At 43.4% G+C, this 22,671-nt stretch overlaps 1 protein-coding gene across 1 annotated transcript in view; it reads left to right on the top strand.

Moving 5' to 3' along the window:
- The first annotated feature begins 19,855 nt into the window (after positions 1 to 19,855).
- GAS2L2 (growth arrest specific 2 like 2) overlaps positions 19,856 to 22,671 on the top strand; it is a 90,350-nt gene continuing 87,534 nt past the window's right edge. The window contains exon 1 of the mRNA XM_077296266.1: positions 19,856 to 20,273. Coding sequence (XP_077152381.1) covers positions 19,916 to 20,273 — 358 coding nt within the window. The 5' untranslated portion in view covers positions 19,856 to 19,915. The remainder of the gene's footprint in view (positions 20,274 to 22,671) is intronic.

Raw genomic sequence — 22,671 nt, 5'->3', positions numbered from 1 at the left:
TCACCCCACAAGTGTTCTATCGGATTGAGGTCCGGGAATTGAGCTAGCCACTCCATAACCTCAATTTTGTTGGACTGGAACCAAGATTTTGCTCTTTTACTTGTGTGTTTGTAGGGAGGAGAACCAAGTTGATGGTCTCGCCTGCGTATCTGGGCCGGAACCGTCGGGGCTGTCACCAGTGTTGCAGGGGGAAGAGATTGCTGACCTGAGCAGTACAGGACACCTGACTGATGGGGGTGGGTCGGACTTAAATAGCAGTTTGAGCGGGAAGACAGGACACTTGGTAGGACCGAGCTTCTGACTAGTAAGACGGTTAACTCCCTCTTCATGGACCCACTCCCGCCAGCTGTGCCTATATCCCCAGCTAGCCAGACTGATGACGCTTCCTACCCTCAGCACAGAGAGACTTCCTCACTGGGTAGTGACCAGGATAGAGTATGGACCTTCGCTCCGCTCACCACCGCGGAGGCACTGCTTAGTCCCTTCCCTGCGGTGCCTGCTGAGGACAGGCCCATGCCTGTGGCTGTGTCCACTGGACTTTGTGCTCATGCTGCGGCCTTGCTCACTGAACTCTCTGCTTCTTCTTCTGTGCCGCCGACCATCACCTCTGCCTCACCGTGTGCATGGATCAGGAGATCACGTGCCGAAGAACCCAGAGGATTCATCATCGCAAGGAGAAAGTGCATCACTCATCTGCGGGACCAGATCGGAGACATCTCGCGCCGCCTGAGGCGCCACCGTGGGATCATCCAGCTGCCTTCCTCCAGCGCACAGAGACTGAAAAGTTAACCTGTTACATTCTATTGCATTTGACTTTCCCACTATTCTCCAATCACATTCCTTACCCCCCTGATTGTACCATTACTGTTCCTATACATAAAAAACCTCTTAACCCTTGTTCTGCCTCCTGTGTGTCACTGCATCCTACATGTTTAGGGTCGTTGTCCTATTGAAACACCCATTTCAAGGGCATATCCTCTTCAGCATAAGGCAACATGACCCCCTCAAGTATTTTAGTATATGAAAACTGGTCCATGATCCCTGGTATGTGGTAAATAGGTCCAGCACCATAGTAAGAGAAACATGCCCATATCACGATGCTTACACCACCATACTTCACTGTCTTCAGAGTGTACTGTGGCTTGAATACAGAGTTTGGGGTTGTCTGTCAAACTGTCTGCAGCCCTTTAACCCAAAAAGAACAATTTCACTTTCATCGGTCCACAAAAATGTTTCTCCATTTCTCCTTAGGCCAGTTGATGTGTTCTTCAACAAAATTTATCCGCTTAGCTTCACACAGGCGTCTTCAAACTGTCACAGTACACACAGGTAGCTTGAGATTGTCTGTGATAATCCTGGAGCTGATCATTAGCTGAGCCTTTGCCATTATGACTATTCTTCCATCCATTCGAATGGTAGTCTTTCGTTTCATTCCACGTCACTCTGGTTTGTCTTTCCATTTTAAAGAATTGGAGATCGTTTTAGCTGACCAGCCTATCATTGCCTGCAATTCTTTATAAGTTTTACCCTCTATAATCAACTTTTTAATCTAAGTACGCTGTTCTTCTGAACAATGCCTCAAAAGACCCGTCAGGTTTTCAAGGAGAAATGCATGTACAACATCTCCTGGCTTCACCCTGAGGCCGGTTTCACACCTTAGTGGCTCCGGTACGTGTAGTGACAGTTTTCTCACGTACCGGAGACACTGACACACGTAGACACTGACACACGTAGACCCATTCAAATGCACATGCCTGCGTGTTTTCACGGACCGTGTGTCCGTGTGCAAAACACGGAGACATGTCTGCTTTTCTCCAGCAGCAAGGTCTGCAAAGCGTCCCGCACATGGAGAACAGTGTGCACTCTCCTCCGTGTGCATGTACCGCCACAGGAGAAACAGCGCTACAGTTAAGAGCTGTCCCCTGCATGTGGTGCTGAAGCCGGCATTCATCCCTTCTGTCCTGCTCGGCTGGAAGCAGCGCTTGCAGGAGAGAAGGGATGAAAGATCAAGTTTTTTTGTTAAAAATAAAGTTTGGGGTCACCTCCTGCGTCCCACCCCTCCCCACCCGCTTGCATTGAAATACTCACTCAGCTCCTGCGATGCCTCCTCTCAGCGCCGCAGCTTGTCCTGTGTGAGCGGTCACGTGGTACCGCTCATTACAGTGATGAATATGCGGCTCCACCTCCCATAGGGGTGGAGCCGCATATTCATCACTGTAATGAGCGGTACCACGTGACCGCTCACACAGGACAAGCTGCGGCGCTGAGAGGAAGCATCGCGGGAGCTGAGTGAGTATTTCAATGCAAGCAGGCGGGCGCGCGGGGGGGTGGGAGCAAGGGGTGACCCCGAACTTTATTTTAAGCAAAAAAAAAAACCCTTGATTTTTCATTCCTTCTCTCCAGCAAACGCTGCTGGGGAGAAGGAATGAATGCCGGCTTCAGCACCAAAAGCAGGGGACAGCGCTTAACTGTAGCGCTGTCTCCTGCACAGTCCGTGTGGTCCTCAGTCGGCACACGGGCGGCACACGGCTGCCGCACGTGTGCCACACTGATGTGCCACGTGAGCACACGGACACGGATAACTCCGGTACCGATTTCTCCGGTACCGGAATTATCTGGACGTGTGAGACTGGCCTGAAATAAAGGCCACCTGATTCACACCTGTTTCTTCACAGAATGATGATTTCAATTAATTATTCTAATACATAGACCCAAAAACATGCAGATCATGAATGCTGAGTCTGTCGGTTTTATTAGAATCTACTGCACCAACTGGTAAATTGTTTGACATGTTGTAGTATAATTTATACCAAAAACAGTGATTAATCTGGTTAGTCATATTGGACTGCTATTATTTTGAACACTTCTATATATACTGTTGAAACTAGTAGCATAAAGCCCAGTAAACTTTCTTTTCAAGATCAAATTATGTCCACATGTAGGAAGAAAACCCCAACTACGCCGTTTCGCTAATGGTATTTCCAAGGGGAGTTGACAAAGGGAATGGGGAAGTTCCTTAACCCCTTTCTGACATCTGACGTACTATCCCGTCGAGGTGGGGTGGGCCCGTATGACCACCGACGGGATAGTACGTCATACGCGGGGGAGCGCGGCCGATCGCGGCCGGGTGTCAGCTGCATATCGCAGCTGACATCCGGCACTATGTGCCAGGAGCGGTCACGGACCGCCCCCGGCACATTAACCCCCGGCACACCGCGATCAAACATGATCGCGGTGTACCGGCGGTATAGGGAAGCATCGCGCAGGGAGGGGGCTCCCTGCGGGCTTCCCTGAGACCCCCGGAGCAACGCGATGTGATCGCGTTGCTCCGAGGGTCTCCTACCTCCCTCCTCGCCGCAGGTCCCGGATCCAAGATGGCCGCGGCATCCGGGTCCTGCAGGGAGGGAGGTGGCTTACCGAGTGTCTGCTCAGAGCAAGCGCTTGGTAAGCCTGCAGCCCTGCACAGCAGATCGCAGATCTGGCAGAGTGCTGTGCACACTGCCAGATCAATTATCTGTGATGTCCCCCCCTGGGACAAAGTAAAAAAGTAAAAAAAAAAATCCCCACATGTGTGTAAAAAAAAAATAAAAAAAATATCCTAAATAAAGAAAAAAAAAAATATATTATTCCCATAAATACATTTCTTTAGCTAAATAAAATAAAAAAACAATAAAAGTACACATATTTAGTATCGCCGCGTCCGTAACGACCCAACCTATAAAACTGCCCCACTAGTTAACCCCTTCAGTAAACACCGTAAGAAAAAATACCGCCGAACAAAAAGTAGAATAACACGCGATCAAAAAGACTGATATAAATAACCATGGTACCTCTGAAAACGTCATCTTATCCCGCAAAAAACGAGCTGCCATACAGCATCATCAGCAAAAAAATAAAAAAATTATAGTCCTGAGAATAAAGCGATACCAAAATAATTATTTTTTCTATAAAATAGTTTTTATCGTATAAAAGCACCAAAACATAAAAAAAAATTATATAAATGAGATATCGCTGTAATCGTACTGACCCGACGAATAAAACTGCTTTATCAATTTTACCAAACGCGGAACGGTATAAACGCCTCCCCCAAAAGAAATTCATGAATAGCTGGTTTTTGATCACTCTGCCTCACAAAAATCGGAATAAAAAGCGATCAAAAAATGTCACGGGTCCGAAAATGTTACAAATAAAAACGTCAACTTGTCCCGCAAAAAACAAGATCTCACATGACTCTGTGTACTCAAATATGGAAAAATTACAGCTCTCAAAATGTGGTAATGCAAAAAATATTTTTTGCAATAAAAAGCGTCTTTCAGTGTGTGACGGCTGCCAATCATAAAAATCCGCTAAATAACCCACTATAAAAGTAAATCAAACTCCCCTTCATCACCCCCTTAGTTAGGGAAAAATAAAAAAATTAAAAAATGTATTTATTTCCATTTTCCCATTAGGGTTAGGGTTAGGGCAAGGGTTAGGGCTAGGGTTAGGGTTAGGGCAAGGGTTAGGGCTAGGGTTAGGGCTAGGGTTGGGGCTAGGGTTAGGGCTAGGGTTGGGGCTAGGGTTAGGGTTAGGGCTAGGGTTAGGGCTAGGGTTAGGGCTAGGGTTAGGGCTAGGGTTAGGGCTAGTGTTAGGGCTAGTGATAGGGCTAGGGTTATTGCTAGGGTTAGGGCTAGGGTTAGGGCTAGGGTTGGGGCTAGGGTTGGGGCTACGGTTAGGGTTGGGGCTAAAGATAGGGTTAGGGTTTGGATTACATTTACGGTTGGGAATAGGGTTGGGTGTGTCTGGGTTAGAGGAGTGGTTAGGGTTACTGTTGGGATTAGGGTAAGGGGTGTGTTTGGATTAGGGTTTCAGTTATAATTGGGGGGTTTCCACTGTTTAGGCACATCAGGGGCTCTCCAAACGGGACATGGCATCCGATCTGAATTCCAGCCAATTCTGCGTTGAAAAAGGAAAACAGTGCTTCTTCCCTTCAGAGCTCTCCCGTGTGCCCAAACAGGGGTTTACCCCAACATATGGGGTATCAGCGTACTCAGGACAAATTGGACATCATCTTTTGGGGTCCAGTTTCTCCTGCTACCCTTGGGAAAATACAAAACTGGGGGCCAAAAAATAAGTTTTGTGGGAAAAAAAAGATTTTTTATTTTCACGGCTCTGCGTTGTAAACTGTAGTGAAACACTTGGGGGTTCAAAGTTCTCACAACACATCTAGATAAGTTCCTTGGGGGGTCTAGTTTCCAATATGGTGTCACTTGTGGGGGGTTTGTACTGTTTGGATACATCAGGGGCTCTGCAAATGCAACGTGACGCCTGCAGACCAATCCATTTAAGTCTGCATTCCAAATGGCGCTCCTTCCCTTCCGAGCTCTGTCATGCGCCCAAACAGTGGTTCCCCCCCACATATGGGGTATCAGCGTACTCAGGACAAATTGGACAACAACGTTTGGGGTCCAATTTATCCTGATACCCTTGTGAAAATACAAAACTGGGGGCTAAAATCATTTTTGTGAAAAAAAAAAGAATTTTTATTTTCACGGCTCTGCATTATAAACTGTAGTGAAACACTTGGGGGTTCAAAGTTCTCACAACACATCTAGATAAGTTCCTTGGGGGGTCTAGTTTCCAATATGGGGTCACTTGTGGGGGGTTTGTACTGTTTGGGTACATCAGGGGCTCTGCAAATGCAACGTGACGCCTGCAGACCAATCCATTTAAGTCTGCATTCCAAATGGCGCTCCTTCCCTTCCGAGCTCTTCATGCGCCCAAACAGTGGTTCCCCCCCACATATGGGGTATCAGCGTACTCAGGACAAATTGGACAACAACGTTTGGGGTCCAATTTATCCTGATACTCTTGTGAAAATACAAAACTGGGGGCTAAAAATCATTTTTGTGAAAAAAAAAAAAGAATTTTTATTTTCACGGCTCTGCGTTATAAACTGTAGTGAAACACTTGGGGGTTCAAAGCTATCAAAACACATCTAGATAAGTTCCTTAGGGGGTCTACTTTCCAAAATGGTGTCACTTGTGGGGTTTTTTAATGTTTAGGCACATCAGGGGCTCTCCAAACGCAACATGGCATCCCATCTTAATTCCAGTCAATTTTGCATTGAAAAGTAAAATAGCGCTCCTTCCCTTCCGAGCTCTGCTATGCGCCCAAACAGTGGTTTACCCCCACATATGGGGTATCGTCGTACTCAGGACAAATTGCACAACAACTTTTGTGGTCTAATTTCTTCTCTTACCCTTGGGGAAATAAAAAAATGGGGGCAAAAAGATCATTTTTGTGAAAAAATATGATTTTTTATTTTTACGGCTCTGCATTATAAACTTCTGTGAAGCACTTGTTGGGTCAAATGTTATGGTTCTCAATGGCAAGAGAACATAGCCCAGCAAACATACGAACTAGCTCTTGGAAGGATGGAAACTAAACTGACCATGAACTAAACCTGCCGCACAACTAACAGTAGCCGGGTAGCGTAGCCTGCGTTTTATCCCTAGACGCCCAGCGCCGGCCGGAGGACTAACTAATCCTGGCAGAGGAAAATATAGTCCTGGCTCACCTCTAGAGAAATTTCCCCGAAAGGCAGACAGAGGCCCCCACAAATATTGGCGGTGATTTTAGATGAAATGACAAACGTAGTATGAAAATAGGTTTAGCAAAATTGAGGTCCGCTTACTAGATAGCAGGAAGACAGAAAGGGCACTTTCATGGTCAGCTGAAAACCCTATCAAAATACCATCCTGAAATTACTTTAAGACTCTAGTATTAACTCATAACATCAGAGTGGCAATTTCAGATCACAAGAGCTTTCCAGACACAGAAACGAAACTACAGCTGTGAACTGGAACAAAATGCAAAAACAAACAAGGACTAAGTCCAACTTAGCTGGGAGTTGTCTAGCAGCAGAAACATGCACAGAAAGGCTACTGATTACAATGTTGACCGGCATGGAAGTGACAGAGGAGCAAGGCTAAATAGCGACTCCCACATCCTGATGGAAACAGGTGAACAGAGAGGATGATGCACACCAGTTCAATTCCACCAGTGGCCACCGGGGGAGCCCCAAAATCCAATTTCACAACAGTACCCCCCCCCCTAAAGGAGGGGGCACCGAACCCTCACCAGAACCACCAGGGCGATCAGGATGAGCCCTATGAAAGGCACGGACCAAATCGGAGGCATGAACATCAGAGGCAGTCACCCAAGAATTATCCTCCTGACCGTATCCCTTCCATTTGACCAGATACTGGAGTTTCCGTCTGGAAACACGGGAGTCCAAGATTTTTTCCACAACGTACTCCAACTCGCCCTCAACCAACACCGGAGCAGGAGGCTCAATGGAAGGCACAACCGGTACCTCATACCTACGCAATAATGACCGATGAAAAACATTATGAATAGAAAAAGATGCAGGGAGGTCCAAACGGAAGGACACAGGGTTAAGAATCTCCAATATCTTGTACGGGCCGATGAACCGAGGCTTAAACTTGGGAGAAGAAACCCTCATAGGGACAAAACGAGAAGACAACCACACCAAGTCCCCAACACAAAGCTGAGGACCAACCCGACGCCGGCGGTTGGCAAAAAGCTGAGTCTTCCCCTGGGACAACTTCAAATTGTCCACTACCTGCCCCCAAATCTGATGCAACCTCTCCACCACAGCATCCACTCCAGGACAATCCGAAGATTCCACCTGACCAGAAGAAAATCGAGGATGAAACCCCGAATTACAGAAAAAGGGAGACACCAAGGTGGCAGAACTGGCCCGATTATTGAGGGCAAACTCCGCTAAAGGCAAAAAAGCAACCCAATCATCCTGATCTGCAGACACAAAACACCTCAAATATGTCTCCAAGGTCTGATTCGTCCGCTCGGTCTGGCCATTAGTCTGAGGATGGAAAGCAGACGAGAAAGACAAATCTATGCCCATCCTAGCACAGAATGCTCGCCAAAATCTAGACACGAATTGGGTACCTCTGTCAGAAACGATATTCTCCGGAATACCATGCAAACGGACCACATTTTGAAAAAACAGAGGAACCAACTCGGAAGAAGAAGGCAACTTAGGCAGGGGAACCAAATGGACCATCTTAGAGAAACGATCACACACCACCCAGATGACAGACATCTTCTGAGAAACAGGAAGATCCGAAATAAAATCCATCGAGATGTGCGTCCAGGGCCTCTTCGGGATAGGCAAGGGCAACAACAATCCACTAGCCCGAGAACAACAAGGCTTGGCCCGAGCACAAACGTCACAAGACTGCACGAAGCCTCGCACATCTCGAGACAGGGAAGGCCACCAGAAGGACCTTGCCACCAAATCCCTGGTACCAAAGATTCCAGGATGACCTGCCAACGCAGAAGAATGAACCTCAGAAATGACTTTACTGGTCCAATCATCAGGAACAAACAGTCTACCAGGTGGGCAACGATCAGGTCTATCCGCCTGAAACTCCTGCAAGGCCCGCCGCAGGTCTGGAGAAACGGCAGACAATATCACTCCATCCTTAAGGATACCTGTAGGTTCAGAATTACCAGGGGAGTCAGGCTCAAAACTCCTAGAAAGGGCATCCGCCTTAACATTCTTAGAACCCGGCAGGTAGGACACCACAAAATTAAACCGAGAGAAAAACAACGACCAGCGCGCCTGTCTAGGATTCAGGCGTCTGGCGGACTCAAGATAAATTAGATTTTTGTGGTCAGTCAATACCACCACCTGATGTCTAGCCCCCTCAAGCCAATGACGCCACTCCTCAAAAGCCCACTTCATGGCCAAAAGCTCCCGATTCCCAACATCATAATTCCGCTCGGCGGGCGAAAATTTACGCGAGAAAAAAGCACAAGGTCTCATCACGGAGCAATCGGAACTTCTCTGCGACAAAACCGCCCCAGCTCCGATTTCAGAAGCGTCGACCTCAACCTGAAAAGGAAGAGCAACATCAGGCTGACGCAACACAGGGGCGGAAGAAAAGCGTCGCTTAAGCTCCCGAAAGGCCTCCACAGCAGCAGGGGACCAATCAGCAACATCAGCACCCTTCTTAGTCAAATCAGTCAATGGTTTAACAACATCAGAAAAACCAGCAATAAATCGACGATAAAAGTTAGCAAAGCCCAAAAATTTCTGAAGACTCTTAAGAGAAGAGGGTTGCGTCCAATCACAAATAGCCTGAACCTTGACAGGATCCATCTCGATGGAAGAGGGGGAAAAAATATATCCCAAAAAGGAAATCTTTTGAACCCCAAAAACGCACTTAGAACCCTTCACACACAAGGAATTAGACCGCAAAACCTGAAAAACCCTCCTGACCTGCTGGACATGAGAGTCCCAGTCATCCGAAAAAATCAAAATATCATCCAGATACACAATCATAAATTTATCCAAATAATCACGGAAAATGTCATGCATAAAGGACTGAAAGACTGAAGGGGCATTTGAAAGACCAAAAGGCATCACCAAATACTCAAAGTGGCCCTCGGGCGTATTAAATGCGGTTTTCCACTCATCCCCCTGCTTAATTCGCACCAAATTATACGCCCCACGAAGATCTATCTTAGAGAACCACTTGGCCCCCTTTATGCGAGCAAACAAATCAGTCAGCAGTGGCAACGGATATTGATATTTAACCGTGATTTTATTCAAAAGCCGATAATCAATGCACGGCCTCAAAGAGCCATCTTTCTTAGCCACAAAGAAAAAACCGGCTCCTAAGGGAGATGACGAAGGACGAATATGTCCCTTTTCCAAGGACTCCTTTATATATTCTCGCATAGCCGCATGTTCAGGCACAGACAGATTAAATAAACGACCCTTAGGGTATTTACTACCCGGAATCAAATCTATGGCACAATCGCACTCCCGGTGCGGAGGTAATGAACCAAGCTTAGGTTCTTCAAAAACGTCACGATATTCAGTCAAGAATTCAGGAATCTCAGAGGGAATAGATGATGAAATGGAAACCACAGGTACGTCCCCATGCGTCCCCTTACATCCCCAGCTTAACACAGACATAGCTTTCCAGTCAAGGACTGGGTTATGAGATTGCAGCCATGGCAATCCAAGCACCAACACATCATGTAGGTTATACAGCACAAGAAAGCGAATAATCTCCTGGTGATCCGGATTAATCCGCATAGTTACTTGTGTCCAGTATTGTGGTTTATTGCTAGCCAATGGGGTGGAGTCAATCCCCTTCAGGGGTATAGGAGTTTCAAGAGGCTCCAAATCATACCCACAGCGTTTGGCAAAGGACCAATCCATAAGACTCAAAGCGGCGCCAGAGTCGACATAGGCATCCGCGGTAATAGATGATAAAGAACAAATCAGGGTCACAGATAGAATAAACTTAGACTGTAAAGTGCCAATTGAAACAGACTTATCAAGCTTCTTAGTACGCTTAGAGCATGCTGATATAACATGAGTTGAATCACCGCAATAGAAGCACAACCCATTTTTTCGTCTAAAATTCTGCCGTTCACTTCTGGACAGAATTTTATCACATTGCATATTCTCTGGCGTCTTCTCAGTAGACACCGCCAAATGGTGCACAGGTTTGCGCTCCCGCAGACGCCTATCGATCTGGATAGCCATTGTCATGGACTCATTCAGACCCGCAGGCACAGGGAACCCCACCATAACATCCTTAATGGCATCAGAGAGACCCTCTCTGAAATTCGCCGCCAGGGCGCACTCATTCCACTGAGTAAGCACAGCCCATTTACGGAATTTCTGGCAGTATATTTCAGCTTCGTCTTGCCCCTGAGATAGGGACATCAAGGCCTTTTCCGCCTGAAGTTCTAACTGAGGTTCCTCATAAAGCAACCCCAAGGCCAGAAAAAATGCATCCACATTGAGCAACGCAGGATCCCCTGGAGCCAATGCAAAAGCCCAATCCTGAGGGTCGCCCCGGAGCAAAGAAATCACAATCCTGACCTGCTGAGCAGGATCTCCAGCAGAGCGAGATTTCAGGGACAAAAACAACTTGCAATTATTTTTGAAATTTTGAAAGCAAGATCTATTCCCCGAGAAAAATTCAGGCAAAGGAATTCTAGGTTCAGATATAGGAACATGAACAACAAAATCTTGTAAGTTTTGAACTTTCGTGGTGAGATTATTCAAACCTGCAGCTAAACTCTGAATATCCATTTTAAACAGGTGAACACAGAGCCATTCCAGGATTAGAAGGAGAGAGAGAGAGAGAAAGGCTGCAATATAGGCAGACTTGCAAGAGATTCAATTACAAGCACACTCAGAACTGAGAAAAAAAAAAAAAAAAAAATCTTCAGCAGACTTCTCTTTTCTCTCCTTTCTCTGTCAATTAATTTAACCCTTTTTGGGCCGGTCAAACTGTTATGGTTCTCAATGGCAAGAGAACATAGCCCAGCAAACATACGAACTAGCTCTTGGAAGGATGGAAACTAAACTGACCATGAACTAAACCTGCCGCACAACTAACAGTAGCCGGGTAGCGTAGCCTGCGTTTTATCCCTAGACGCCCAGCGCCGGCCGGAGGACTAACTAATCCTGGCAGAGGAAAATATAGTCCTGGCTCACCTCTAGAGAAATTTCCCCGAAAGGCAGACAGAGGCCCCCACAAATATTGGCGGTGATTTTAGATGAAATGACAAACGTAGTATGAAAATAGGTTTAGCAAAATTGAGGTCCGCTTACTAGATAGCAGGAAGACAGAAAGGGCACTTTCATGGTCAGCTGAAAACCCTATCAAAATACCATCCTGAAATTACTTTAAGACTCTAGTATTAACTCATAACATCAGAGTGGCAATTTCAGATCACAAGAGCTTTCCAGACACAGAAACGAAACTACAGCTGTGAACTGGAACAAAATGCAAAAACAAACAAGGACTAAGTCCAACTTAGCTGGGAGTTGTCTAGCAGCAGGAACATGCACAGAAAGGCTACTGATTACAATGTTGACCGGCATGGAAGTGACAGAGGAGCAAGGCTAAATAGCGACTCCCACATCCTGATGGAAACAGGTGAACAGAGAGGATGATGCACACCAGTTCAATTCCACCAGTGGCCACCGGGGGAGCCCCAAAATCCAATTTCACAACAGTCAAAGTGCTCAACACACATCTAGATAAGTTCCTTAAGGGGTCTACTTTCCAAAATGGTGTCACTTGTGGGGGGTTTCAATGTTTAGGCACATCAGGGGCTCTCCAAATGCAACATGGCGTCCCATCTCAATTCCAGTCAATTTTGCATTGAAAAGTAAAATAGCGCTCCTTCCCTTCCGAGCTCTGCCCTGCGCCCAAACAATGGTTTACACCCACATATGGGGTATCAGCGTACTCAGGACAAATTGCACAACAATTTTTGGGGTCCAATTTCTTCTTTTACCCTTGGGAAAATAAAAAATTGGGGGCGAAAAGATCATTTTTGTGAAAAAATATGATTTTTTATTTTTACGGCTCTGCATTATAAACTTCTGTGAAGCACTTGTTGGGTCAAAGTGCTCACCACACATCTAGATAAGATCCTTAGGGGGTCTACTTTCCAAAATGGTGTCACTTGTGGGGGGTTTCAATGTTTAGGCACATCAGGGGCTCTCCAAATGCAACATGGCGTCCCATCTCAATTCCAGTCAATTTTGCATTGAAAAGTCAAATGGCGCTCCTTTCCTTCCGAGCTCTGCCATGCACCCAAACAGTGGTTTACCCCCACATATGGGGTATCAGCGTACTCAGGACAAATTGTACAACAAATTTTGGGGTCTATTTTCTCCTGTTACCCTTGGTAAAATAAAACAAATTGGAGCTGAAATAAATTTTGTGTGAAAAAAAGTTAAATGTTTATTTTTATTTAAACATTCCAAAAATTCCTGTGAAACACCTGAAGGGTTAATAAACTTCTTGAAAGTGGTTTTGAGTACCTTGAGGGGTGCAGTTTTTAGAATGGTGTCACACTTGGGTATTTTCTATCATATAGACCCCTCAAAATGACTTCAAATGAGATGTGGTCCCTAAAAAAAAATGGTGTTGTAAAAATGAGAAATTGCTGGTCAACTTTTAACCCTTATAACTCCGTCACAAAAAAAAATGTTGGTTCCAAAATTGTGCTGATGTAAAGTAGACATGTGGGAAATGTTACTTATTAAGTATTTTGTGTGACATGTCTGTGATTTAAGGGCATAAAAATTCAAATTTGGAAAATTGCGAAATTTTCAAAATTTTCGCCAAATATTCGTTTTTTTCACAAATAAACGCAAGTTATATCGAAGAAATTTTACCACTATCATGAAGTACAATATGTCACGAGAAAACAATGTCAGAATCGCCAAGATCCGTTAAAGCGTTCCAGAGTTATAACCTCATAAAGGGACAGTGGTCAGAATTGTAAAAATTGGCCCGGTCATTAACGTGCAAACCACCCTTGGGGGTGAAGGGGTTAAGTATATTGTTGTGTACATATACATAAACAAACATCCAATCATTGTCCAGAGAGCAGGTGGTGCATGAGCCACTTGCTGATCACTCGTTGGTGAAATAGTGACTTCCGGGCTCTGCGCTTAGAAGGCCTGCGTGGAACGCACGCTGCTCTGAGTGCGCAGGACTGGAAGTCAGCAAGTGTTGTGAGTGCTCATGCGCATAGTCTCAAGGTAATGTATTAAAGGTGGAATAAAACAGACAGTGAACACCGAGGGGAACAGTGTACAAACGGGGTGGGATCTGTAACCAATGAGGCTACCTATTTACAAGATGGTAAATGTAAGTGAGATACATATGAGACACAGTGTGAATAAGACCCCTAAAGCATGGTAATGAAGAAGTAACAAAGCGTTATAAGCTGCAAGATAGATAATGCAAAGATACTTTATACCATAGTAAGTATGAGAATATATGTATCGTATTTGTAACGAAACACAATAAATAAAGTGAAATGAAAACATGTAAGAGTGCAATTCTGTCATTATTGAAATAAAAACTGGGGGAAAAAGCAGAGGGAGGGGGAAAAGAGGTGGGTTATTGTAGTGAATAAATGCTAATGTGACAACTAATGTACGGGGAAAGGAAAATGTAAAAGTGTAGACTCTTAGAATAAGGCTAGGATCACACATACGTGAGATACGGCCGAGTCTCGCAGGTGAAAACCTCGCTCTGGTGCTGGCACTCCGGAGCGGAGCGTGAAGCCGCACAGCAATACATGGAGCTGCACGCTCCGCTCCGGAGTGCCGGCGCCAGAGCGGGGTTTTCACCTGCGAGACGCGGCCGTATCTTGCGTATGTGTGATCCCGGCCTAATAGTGATAGTGTTGGGCCATAAGTAGTGTTGGGCCATATACAGTGATGGGTCATATTAGTGTTGAGTCATATGTAAACAAATTATTCAAATTAATGGCAACAGTAAATTCTAGTGATTTATATCATATATATAGTAAATTAATAAATACCACCCTTTATATTGAAATTAATATAATTCACAATCCAGAGAGATCATTCCAAAATGAGAGTCCTTTGAACGTGAAAGGATACTATGGTGTCCATAATATCTCTATATTATATACTTTTACTTTTAATTAGTATTGATGGATGTATCCTTTATCTATTCATGATGGCCCATGTCCAAAGTATCTCATCATTCGTCATAAATATAGATCCAAAAGTTGCCTTCTGTGTAAACATATGGTAATGGTAATTAAATTCTTCCACTGGAAATACAGCTCCAGGGGTCGTCCTTGGTGAAGATGTGACACAAGGTTACCAGATGTGGCACAAGGATCCATATGATCAGCATACTATCAGGAAAAAGGGGGGGTTCCTGTCTATTATCTGAATCTCCATTAATCTTTTCGCTGTCCATTCGTAGGGATCATATTCACAAAGTTTTAATGCAATACCTAAAGAACATATACAAGAATATAAAGTAAGTAAAAAATACTGAAAATAAAATTAAAACCACATCCACCCCAGGTTTGAAAATGGAAAAAAAAACTTTACAGAGGTGTAGAAAAACAAGGAATAAATGTGGATAAAGTCAAACCAAGCACAGGTAAGGAAAGGAAAAACGGGAGGACAAGTTGGTGGTATGAGTTGAAAGATGTTACAGGAAGGAGGCAAAGCCCAAATTCTCATTTAAGCCTTGTGGGGCCAACATTCCCAACCTGTATATCCACTGGCTCTCGGTTCGGGTTAGAATCCTTCCTAGGTCTCCTCCTCTTGGTCAAAGAACCATCTCATCAATCACTTTTACTTTTAAACCCTCTGGTCTACTGTTGTGTAACAGTGTAAAGTGCCTAGGTAGAGTTTTGAAAGTATTGATGTCCTCTACCAATGTCTCTAATGTGCTCCCTCACATGTATCTTTAGCTCTCTGGTTGTTAAGCCAAAATAAATTTTCCCACAGAGTCACTCCTCCTTTGGAGCAGCAATTAAGGAACTTTCTGATGTTAAAAATCTGTGATCCATCATGGTTGGAAAAGGTTTTACCTTTGAAAAGATTCTTGCAGGCTATGCCCAAGCCGCAGGGGAAGAAACTTGGATTTAGATATCTAAACTCCCGCATATGTGCAGTGAGCGCCTCTGAAACCAGGAAGCGTACACCCACCTTCAGAGGCGCACTGCGCATCAGCGTAAGTCCAGAAAATAGCTTCCGGTCATGTGCAGTGCACAACTCTAAAGTCGGTAAGCATACACCCGGCTTCAGAGACGCAGTGACGCTGACGGAATGAGCGGTGCGCATGTGCTAGATTTACATAAGCGGTGATGAAGCCAGCTCGTTCAAATTATGTTATCATGCTAACAGAGACGTGATACCATGGAAAGAGGGCTAACTAGTCTGGGAAACTAACGCCCTATCAGCTAGTCAAAGCCCTCATTAGAATAGGAACAGCGGAGGTTATAAATGCTGCTGGATTGGAGGGCATGTGGGACCTGACAGGTTCCCTTTAACTGTTCACTATAAGGCTACTTTCACACTAGTCCGTCGGTACGGGCCATCGCAAACCGTCGGCCCGACGTACCGACGGACAGTGTGTTAATGTAGCTCAACGTGGGCAGCGGATGCAGTTTTACAACGCATCTGCTGCCCATTGTGAGTTCCGGGGAGGAGGGGGCGGAGTTTCGGACGCGCATGCGCGGTCGAAAATGGCAGACTCGACGCAAAAAAAACGTTACATGGAACCTTTTTTGTGCCGACAGTCCGCCAAAACACAACGTGTGGCCATACGTCGCTAATGTAAGTCTATGGGGAAAAAACGCATCCTGCAGACAACTTTGCAGGATGCGTTTTTTCTCATAAAAGACGCATTGCGACGTAGGCAAAACGACGCTAGTGTGAAAGTAGCCTAACAGTATTTTTGACCAGGGGGGCCCAAACGTTTACATACCACTGTAGATAGGGCCATGTTGTACAGTCTCCCTGAACTGCTATGTGTTTCTTGTCTTATATGTGTTTCTCATCTTAAAATCAGAAAATTAAGAAACTTTTTACATGCAAAGAAACCCTCCCAGAATGTTACGTTTCTAAATGTTCTGTTGTTTATTGCTTTTTTTTCTAGAAATGGGAGAAAGATGAGGAAAGATGCCCTTGATTGTTGTCTGTCTCTACAATAAAAAAAAAATAAGATAATAAAAATGTCCTGAAAGGGGTAAACAGATCGGAACTTGTCACTTGTATTTTAATTGCTTGACAAACTACACTTCAGATTGCAAAGAAATAAAGCACCAACCTGCCAGGATACATCTTAGGCAGGTGATCATCCATTTAACCACCTTTCTCCTGAGGACAGTGACTGTAAATGCTGCTGACACTTTACAATCTTCCTTTTGTTTCGGACAAATACTTTGTTCCCAGCCAGGACTGTAAGGCATGTGGCTGGAAGAGGGTTAACAGGGAGTGTTTGTAGCAAGCTTTATGTCTCCAAGGAGAGATGTGTAAGCTATTGGTAAGGAAACAAAACACTCAGCAGCTCCTCCAGAATAGCCATTTCCCCCCTGTCAGTTGGGGGGATCCTGTGCCCAGTCCATACATCCCACCGCACAATGTCCTCGTGCTCAGCAAAAGATGACATGGGACCTCCATAGACAGGATACTGGCAGGTGGTCTGTCCGAAGAGACCTCAGGTTTGTATTCCATAGGAAGGAATTGGAAGTAAGCTGGTTTTATCCAAGTTACGGGTTGTCAGAAGTAACATAACTGTTTAAAAAATAATATTAAGTAATAATGACTTATAGATATTTCATAAATTAAAGTTTGTGCATTTTAAAAGTTTCCAACTTTGCCCTAAAAGTTACTTCTAATTGAATTTCCAATTATATTTTTTCTCTCTGTTATAGAGATGATCCAGTACAAGCTAAAAACGCATTCAGATGTATCACAAATGAAAGCACGTTATAACATTAGTGTGTGCATGTAATCTGTATCAATACATGTAAATCCATTAGTGCAGAAATCCCATTTTCACGTTTGTAATAGGGGTAACGCTGCATTTAATAATGGCAGCAATGCACAGTATGTGTGTGATCTGCCTCAGTTTTGCTGCAATACCTTTAATAACATAATTAAAATGATATAAGTATTTGACAATTTTCTCTTCTAAATCCCTGTCCTGTGTGGTTTTAGTGTGGAACCTGTAGTTCTATGCCTCGTGGGATAATACTGATGGAATAAATCATCTGTGTATCCTGTATGAAATCAGAAACTCAAGGAGCCATGGAAAGGTTATGGAGTCTATTTCTGGAGAAAAGTGTGATACAACTGCGTCAACCAGAAACATCCATCTCCTTTTACTAGACCTCGGAAAGGTTATGTTCTGACAATGCTGAGATGTGGCGGATTTGCGACACATTTCACCTTTTGCATTGCAAGGAGTGAAATTTACAGTATTATTTGACATGTTGTGGATATCAAACCTGCAGAGCCGGTCAAGTTAAAATACAATTTACTTTGCAGCCTATGCATCAAATTTTCAGCATGTACCACTTGAGAACATACCCTAAGGGCCCATAGACTTGTACGGCACACAGATAAGGGGTTTCATAGAAAGTCAAGTAACCCAAAACTCTTAATTACTACTGAATCTAAGAACTAAAAACAACTGATATTAAGTCCATCCAACTGGTCAGAGTCAAACCTAGCATCCCAGTGCTGCGAGGTGACAGAACTGACTGCTAACCCATAAATAGATAAATAAATTATATTACTAATTATTATTAGTATTATTATATTATATAATGCATGGGTTTTTTCATTTACATATCATGTTGTGCATATTGCAACAGCTATTTTAGTGTCCTGACCAATAATCATCAGTTAATAGAAATTTAGGAATTATTCTTAAAGTATAATTTAAGACTAAGTATATAAACCTTTAATTCAGTGCCTCTTTAAAGTGTAACTGTCATTTGTTTATTTTTTTCCCCATAAATCAGTAGTATAAATGAAAATAAGAAATGTGTTTTTTTTTATTATGTTTACCCATTTTCACATGTAAAGTGCCATGGAATAAATGGCATAATAATAATAATAATAATGATAATAATAAGGCTAGGTTCAGATTGCGTTAGTGCAATCCGTTTAGCGCGAGCGCTAGCGGATTGCGCTAACGCAATGTCTTTTTCGGGGCCGCGTTCAGGGGTCGCGTTAACGTCCCCGCTCTCGCAGATCCCCGATCTGCGAGAGCGGGGAACGGACCTCTGGCGCGCCGCGGACGCTGCAAGCAGCGTCCGAGGCGCGCTACAAAAGACCGGCACATCGCTAGCGCGTGCCGAAAATGACACGCGCTAGCAATGCGCTCTAACATTGCCGGCAATGGGAGCGCTAACGGACGCGGTGCACGGCGTTAATTTCGCCGTGCAACGCTGTCCGTTAGCGCTATCCCATTAACGCAATGGGAACCTAGCCTAATAACTTTGCAACCTAAGGGTGTGTCCTGCACGCACATACAACTGATCATTAGTACATTTATACACATCAGGTTACTTTAGAACAGTATTATTAATACACAAAGCCAACATTAACAGAGGTAGGAGCTTTATCTGTTTTTTTGACTCTGTGGTAAATGTGTGATAAAATAGTATGTGGCCAATTTAGAAATGTAATCATCTGTTGGGTAATCCATATAAAACATGCAATGTCAAACTCACAACTACTTGGCTGTGTTCATATCACCACACCGTAAAACCCGCCAAGCACGTTAGATGGTTGTCGGCCGAATGATGTGTGGGTTGACCATTTGGTCGTCTCTCATATGTACAAGAAAGCTAGCTTGGCCTGTTCTGTATGAGAGAGCCGCCACCAAACATTTCTGGTGGCAATTTATTTCTGGTAGAGCAAAGGGATCGGCAGTCCAAAATTGAATTTGCCGGATTCTTAACTCTTTCTGCAATCATCCGTTTGGGGCACCTATAAACATTAGACTGCTGACCAAACCCGTTCATATCAGAAGGTTGGGCCTGCAATAGTCTAAGGTGTATTGTGGACTTTAGACTCTATTCTATCAGAAGTCCATTGCTTGCTGATGGCCACAATAAAGTACCGTAATCTGCTGCAATATTTCCTGTAAAAAAGATTAAAACCTGACAGACCCATTATAAAACACACAATATAATGAATCCATCATAACTGTCTTGGATCCTGTAAATATGGAAGTGTGAAGAAGTGCTCAGGATGATATCTGATTTCACACCAGTACTTGAGGAACTTATGATATGTTTCTGCTAATTGATTAGTTAGCAATTGCTATTTCGATTTTATTTGACTTATTTTACATGTGAAGATTATCCAAAGAACAACTTCCCACCAGAAATGTTTTTTTGTGTTTCAGATATGACAAAAAGCTTTAGCTTGTGACCCTCAGTCTTCTTTCGGATAAGATGGTGCTCAGGTAATCTTTGGACCTACAGTGTATGTAAGTCCATTCTGACGGCAGAAGTGTCTTAGATCAATACCTCTAAAATGTCAACTCATCAAGGGGGCAGTGTGCGCAGTATCCGACCATACAAATCCAGTGAACAGTACTTGTATGCCATGAAGGAAGATTTGGCTGAGTGGTTGAAGGACCTATACAATCTGGATATAACAGTGGAGAACTTTATTGAAGTCCTGGAAACTGGAACTTTACTTTGTTATCATGCCAATAATGTGACTGAGACAGCAGATGGATTTTCTACGGAATATCCTGACTTATGCAACAAACTTTGGCTACCAAAATTTGGAGTAACATTCAATGCTTCAGCCCAGCCTGGGACGTTTTTGGCAAGGGATAACGTGTCCAACTTTATCCAATGGTGTAGGAAAGAGATGGTCATTAAAGGTAGGAAATATTTATGTCATTATAAAGACTTCCTTATTTAGACAGATGAAGTATAATATAATAATTATTGAATTTTATACTATATTTATGTGAGCTAAAACATAGTGAGTATAAGCACAACATAAAAAGAGCTCACTGATGAGGAAAGTATCAGGTTGTCCTTTCTATAGGCCAAATGGCATAAAACGTCACTATAGTTCAGAGGAGAGATTAGATTTTATCATAGTCATAGCTGGGCAGACATGTCATTGACACATTGCTATACGGATGGCACTGTAATCCGAAATAGGCAAAAATCAGTTTCTTATCATAATTCAGCTATACTTTTTACTCATCAGGCCTGACAAAATTTTGCACCACTCTTAAAACATCCACCAAATGTTTGAGATGGGTCTGAAAAAGTTAAAGTTCATTTTATACCATCTTCTGTTTCTACCAGAGGTGCAGTGTCTGGATTGGCCAATATCATGATGCTAAAGGCTGCATTATATTCATGTTAATTACCCCCTCTCCCACCCAATGTCAATTAAAATTATAGTACAGGGCAAATGTTATAGGGGGCCTTTGCCATTGCCATTGCCATGTTCATGTATGTGGTTATATTTCCAATGTTAGTTAATCTGTTGTTTCGCTGTATAAATGTGCTACCCTAAAAAACAAATTGATATAAAATGATGTATGGTGTTCATTACATCATGGTGAACAAACATTCATTTATAAACTTTCCTTTATTGAAAACGGTGCACTGACATAGGAGAATTTGCCAAAAATTAATAAGTTAAAGGGGTTCTCTCAAGATCAGTCTTCAGGAGCGCACTGCTCCCTTGTCTCCCGGCTTCCTACTTGCCAGGAGGCAATGTGCTCACGAATACTGACAGTTTGTGCCTGTGCCATGATTGAGCCACTCACTGCAAAATGCAAATACATTTATAGAATTTATATAATGTGATTTTCTGGATTTTATTTTTGATATTCTATCTCTCAATGTTAAAATTAACCTACCCTTAAAATTATAGACTGCCCATGTCTTTGTCAGTGGGCAAACTTACAAAATCAGCAAGGGATCAAATAATTATTTCCCCCACTGTATGTAGATTTTAGATAAAGCATGTGCCGCATGCACCGCCATATTGATTTGGTCCATCCTACTTGAGCAGGCTTTTTTGCCTAATAACACACAAGTCCTAATGAGTCCACCCCTAGTATTTTCTGTCAGTCTTCCCATCAAGTTCCATCATTGAGAAACAGGAAACAATTTTCACTCATCATTCTCAACATTTCAATGGGAAAATAAAACGCACCAATAATTCCTTGCTAGTTTTCAATTCAATCCATTGTTCCATGGACAGAAAGGACAACCTTTTTGCGATAAATGTTATATAATAATTTTTTACGCAAATATAAGTGCAACATATAAAATATTCCAAGCACAAGCTACATAGACTCACAAAACCAAAAAAAAGATTTCATTAATCCTCCTGCACACAGATAATCTTGCTCTCTGTTGAAAAGGAAGTAGTGATGAGCGAGTGTTCTCATGACTTGAGTTTTCCGAGCATGCCCGGGTGTTCTCCGAGTATCTTGGGAATGCTCATAGATTATGGTTGTGTCTCCGCAGCTGCATGATTTGTGGCTGCTAGACAGCCTGAATACATGTGGGGATTCCCTAACAAACAGGCAATCCCTGCATGTGTTCAGGTTGTCTAAGGCTGCCGTCACACTAGCAGTATTTGGTCAGTATTTTACATCAGTATTTGTAAGCCAAAACCAGGAGTGGGTGATAAATACAGAAGTGGTGCATATGTTTCTATTATACTTTTCCTCTAATTGTTCCACTCCTGGTTTTGGCTTACAAATACTGATGTAAAATACTGACCAAATACTGCTGGTGTGACGGCAGCCTAACAGCCGCAAATCATGCAGCCGCGGAGACAAAAACATAATCTGCGAGCACGCCCAAGATACTTGGAGATCACCCGAGCATGCTCGGAAAACTCAAGTAATGAGCACACTCGCTCATCAATAAAAGGAAGGTGTCATAAAAATGTTCTTTTTCAACAACTGAAAAAAATGTAAAGTATTAATACTTTCATTTAAAAAATATATTTTATATTTGTTTTTAATCAAGCAAAATATATTAAAAAAATCAACAAAGCTTTCATATTTCCACTTTTAAACACTAGAAGGAGCAGCTGCTGAAATTTGACACAAAAACCTGGTGTACAACTAGCTCACATTACGACTGCAGTAATTATGGGCGGAGTCTGCTCACATGTGTGTGTGATGCAGTAAAGAATAGTAATAACGGTCCTAGGAGCGCTGGAAATGAGACCAAAACAAGGATTTTAGTGTTGAACCACAACGCGTTTCAACGGTTAAACCGTCTTCATCAGGTGGA

This window comes from Ranitomeya variabilis, chromosome 3 (assembly GCF_051348905.1).
Source record: "Ranitomeya variabilis isolate aRanVar5 chromosome 3, aRanVar5.hap1, whole genome shotgun sequence".
Taxonomy (NCBI): Eukaryota; Metazoa; Chordata; class Amphibia; order Anura; family Dendrobatidae; genus Ranitomeya; species Ranitomeya variabilis.
Note: the sequence above shows the minus strand (reverse complement) of the source record. Positions and strands in the feature narration are given on the sequence as shown.